General features: G+C 29.3%; 1 protein-coding gene across 2 annotated transcripts in view; it reads right to left on the reverse strand.

Moving 5' to 3' along the window:
* Positions 1-4,340, reverse strand: part of LOC106679066 (cytochrome P450 4C1) — a 29,312-nt gene extending 24,972 nt beyond the window's left edge. For both annotated transcript variants that reach the window (XM_067048069.1, XM_014418005.2), the window contains exons 1-2: positions 4,266-4,340; positions 519-686 (exon numbers count right to left, since the gene is read on the reverse strand). In XM_067048069.1, the coding sequence (XP_066904170.1) occupies positions 519-678 (160 nt within the window). In that variant the 5' untranslated portion in view covers positions 679-686; positions 4,266-4,340. The remainder of the gene's footprint in view (positions 1-518; positions 687-4,265) is intronic.

Raw genomic sequence — 4,340 nt, forward strand, 5'->3', positions numbered from 1 at the left:
CTGATGAAGACCTGAAACTCAGGTCGAAACGTTGACATAAAATAAATAAATATGGTTTTGTTTATTTATGTTGTTCTTTGCTGACCGCACCCCCCGACAAATTTCTCCAATCAAAATTATATAAATTTGTCACAGTGCTTTATTTGTTATTACAATTAGTATTTCCTTGAAAAAATTTAATTTTTTTTAAATTAATAAAAAAATTCACTTCTAGGCTGAGGGGGCAACTGCACCCTACCTTTCCCGCTGGGTACGACCATACAACGACCATTCTTGTAAAACTTGGTTATTTTGACTCGGGGGATCACAAAAACGTGTATTCTCGAATTCAATATTTGCAAGATTTCTATACTTCCCCTTACTGTTTAATCCATATATAGGTAAGTGAAAGTTAACATTTTTTAAAAGATAAATATTTAAATTTTTGTTAAAAACGAGATCTTAAATCGTTTCTTTATGTTTGTATTTTATTAAATAAATACGTTAACCCCTTTTCGGCATTTTTGAGTATACATTACCATCATGAGAAAGGAAAGAATTTTTCAGAGAATAATACAGGTTTCCAATAATTGGGAATCCACTGCCAAGGTATCCGGGAAGATGTGAGTACTTTCTGGCGACTATCCAAAGATAGATTCCAAAAAAGATGACTATAGTAGAAAACAGCGTTATCAGCATTGTGTGATCTGAAAATAAAATAAAATTTAATTTAATGACATCACTATTCTTATTATGAAGTACATTAATGAATGAATTAATGAAGTATTAGTACATATTTATTAATCGATTTTAGTCTCATTACATGCTTACACCTTATAAATATTCAAGTAGTGAGAATAGATATGGGCATAGGAATTATAATATGAGCTAGCTCTAACTAAAGTAGTATGGATTACTCACGGTTCATTATCCTACTAGCCTAGACAAAAAAGGTAACTTATTTCATAACAAGATACTACGCGGGTAGGATCACAGATTTTAATTATCCTTTTTCGGGGAGATACAAGTCTAATTGTTCTTGTAAATGTGTTCTTGGTGCTGAAGAAAAAAATATTATTCTGCATATATTTAATGGCTACTATCAGATCCGCTAATGCTTCGCAATTATTACATTTAGGGACTTAGATTGATTAATTCAATACAATTGAAAGTTTGATTTAAATTAATATATTTAGTTATTTACACATTAGATTATTTATTTAATTAATTGATTTTTATATTTATTTATTTTTATTTTACGTAATAAAAATATATGGTACAAAAAACGAAACAACTTCAATACAAATCAATCAATCTGCACAAAATTTAGAAGTTGTTTAGGACTCTATTGCCTGAACCAAAGGGTACAAATCCGATGTAATTAAAGGTTTGAAAAGTTTTTCTTTATGTGAAACCTATATTTGGTCCTATAACGGCATTAAATCCAAATGGTGGTAAAAAGAGCAAATATTCAGCTTTATGACAGTTTCATTAACATAGGAATTAGATAAAAAGTTAAGGAGTTATGAACGAAAAGTTCTAATTATAAAATTCATTTAAAAATTACTTTTAAGGATTCCAGGCCATTATAAACAAATATGATTTGCTTCTTTATACAACTTTTTTGATCTACATTCCTGAAGTCCTCATAATGTTCTTTTTTTTAACTTATTTATACATTCAAGTGTTTCCTGTAACCGGTTTTTTATTATATTTTCCTTTGAATCTATGTGTTAGTCTTGTTCTCGTAAAATGTATCTATTTGTTTGTTTTTGGTAAACTGATCTACTGCTGTGACTATGAATGATGGTCTGATCTCACATTACCGTCTAATATTGAATTTGTTTAGCGCGTCACTGAAGAGGATCTAGGAGGGTGAATTCCGGAGAGCGAATTTGTTGATCGGGTGAATTAAAAAAATGTGAAATGGTGAAATTGGAGGAGCAGAAATGAGAAAGAAAAGTAGGAATGAATTGAAATATTTATATTTGTTGTACAGACCGAAATTATAAAAGGAAACTGTAGGGGAAAAAATTGTTTATTATATCTCTTTATATCTGATTATACCATATATGTGTAATTTATATATGCCCGATTACGGATTGATAAGTATGCTGTGTGAGATAGCAACCTGATGTATTTAGGCAGCATAGATAAATAAAGTATTTCTCTCTCTCTTTAGTGAAAAATCATTTAACAGAATCGGTAATACTTTATTCTTATTCTTCAGAGAGAGACAAATCGATTTTCATATAATAACCATGAAAAAAAGATGTATACTTTCTGAACTACGTATCAGAAATGCTTAATTTTGTTAAAAAAAAAAATTTTATAGCATAAATCGGAACAGCCTATCCCCTATGCGAATTTTCGCAGAACGTATTTCTGTCCAATTTCATGTTATTGTTATCCATTGTTGAATAATAGACGTAACAAAAAATACCATTTATTTCCAAAAAGAAATCAAAAAAGTAAACTATTTAAGATAATAAAAAAAAAAATTCTAAGAATAAATAAATCAAAGAGTCTCAAAAACAAATTTAAGAAAAAAGTAATATGAAGCCTTTAGGTTCGAACTCGAGACCCACAAGAGAGTACTTTTGGTACGCAGGACCTAGACCATGAAGTAGTTTGATAAGACCACCTTATAGTACAAGCGCCGGGAAGAAAGCAAGCAGTTATCTCATCCCAATTTTTGATTACTTTAATGACAACTATGTATAGGTAATGATGAGTCTGGCAAGTATAGGTAGGAGGAATAAAAAATTGCGGCTGTTTCAAAACCTTAAAAAAACATTAATTTTTCATTCGGAACTCTATATCATAAAAACTATCAACACTAGAAAATCTAAAAGAAGATTATTTAAAAAAGAGTAAATTTTCTGAAATAATAGACCTAATAGAGTTATTTACGTTCAATAGTTCTCGAGATATAGCTTTTTAAAAAGCAACATTTTATAAAAATGTACTGAAATATGAGTAGTTAGTTAATTTATTTTGAGAAATCTATATCTCAGGAACTACGTGACGTAGAAATGTCTATTAGCAATCAAATTAAAGCTAGTTTAATGTACTATAAAGTACTATATAACATTTACCTTCGTAGGAATAATAGTTTTCATGATATTTGCTAAAATAAATTGATTTATGATTTAGCGCACAAATTAAAGCTAGTTAAATTTTATGAGATTTGACAAAATAAACCCACAAAATGTTAATTTCTAGTTGTTCGTATAAAATGTTGGATTTTTTGAAAAAATATATCTCTAGATCTATAAGACGCATATATGTCTGCCAGGACTCAAAATAAAGAAACTTTAACGTACTATAAAGTAGTTCATAACACTTAACTTTATAGGGGTAGTAGTTTTTATGATATTCACATTATATATGAATATAAATTTGGCTAATGAAAATTTGTCGGAACAACTATAAATCAATTTATTTTAATGTAAACTACTTAATAGCTCATTAAACTACCTTTAATTTGAGTGCTAATAGACATCTGTATGTCACATAGTTCCTGAGATATAGATTTCTCAAAATAAATTAACTAACTATTGATATTTCAGTACGTTCCATACAACATTTTTATGAAATGTTGCTTTTTAAAATGATATATCTCGAGAACTATTGAACGTAAATAACTATTAGGGCTTACATTTTAGCAAGTTTACTCAACTTTAAATGATGTTCTCTTAGATTTTCTATTAATGTTGGAAGGTTTTAAGATATAGAGCTCCAAATAAAAAATTAATTATTTTTAAAGTTATGAAACAGCAGCCGTTTTTATTGCCCCTACCAATACTTGGCAGACTCATCAGTTTTTACTAGTAATTATACCTAGTTTTCATTAAAGTAATCATAAATTGGGGTGAGATAACTGCCTTTTTTTCTTCCCGGCTCTTGTTCTACAAAGACTCTTAAGCTAAACAGTGGTGGTGAGCCGGTAGGTGACTGAATGAGAGCACAAGAAACCAGCACAAATCTGGTGCTTCATAAAATTCAAAAATCATTAGACTCCAAAACAATGCCGGAGGGCCGGTGGTAAATCGAGTCTCCACTCAGTCGGTGAAGATTTGCTAATTAACATTTGTAATACCTCAAAATAGGGAGTATACTGCCGAGGAGTCCACAGAATATTAAAAAAATTGAAAAGTAAACTGAAAAGGCGAATTAAAAAATTAAATAAAAAATAAATCTCTCTTTGGGCTTCAACATATACATATACATTTTAAAATCATATGTATCATACAAATAAAATTGATTTAATGAAGCTACTTAACTGTTTCAGCTGAAATAGAACTAAAATGTGACTAGCTATAGAGACCCTCTTAGTCTTTTGCTTAGTTGGAACTGAC

Source organism: Halyomorpha halys, unplaced genomic scaffold (genome assembly GCF_000696795.3).
Source record: "Halyomorpha halys isolate HHAL.00 unplaced genomic scaffold, Hhal_1.1 Scaffold12.1, whole genome shotgun sequence".
Taxonomy (NCBI): Eukaryota; Metazoa; Arthropoda; class Insecta; order Hemiptera; family Pentatomidae; genus Halyomorpha; species Halyomorpha halys.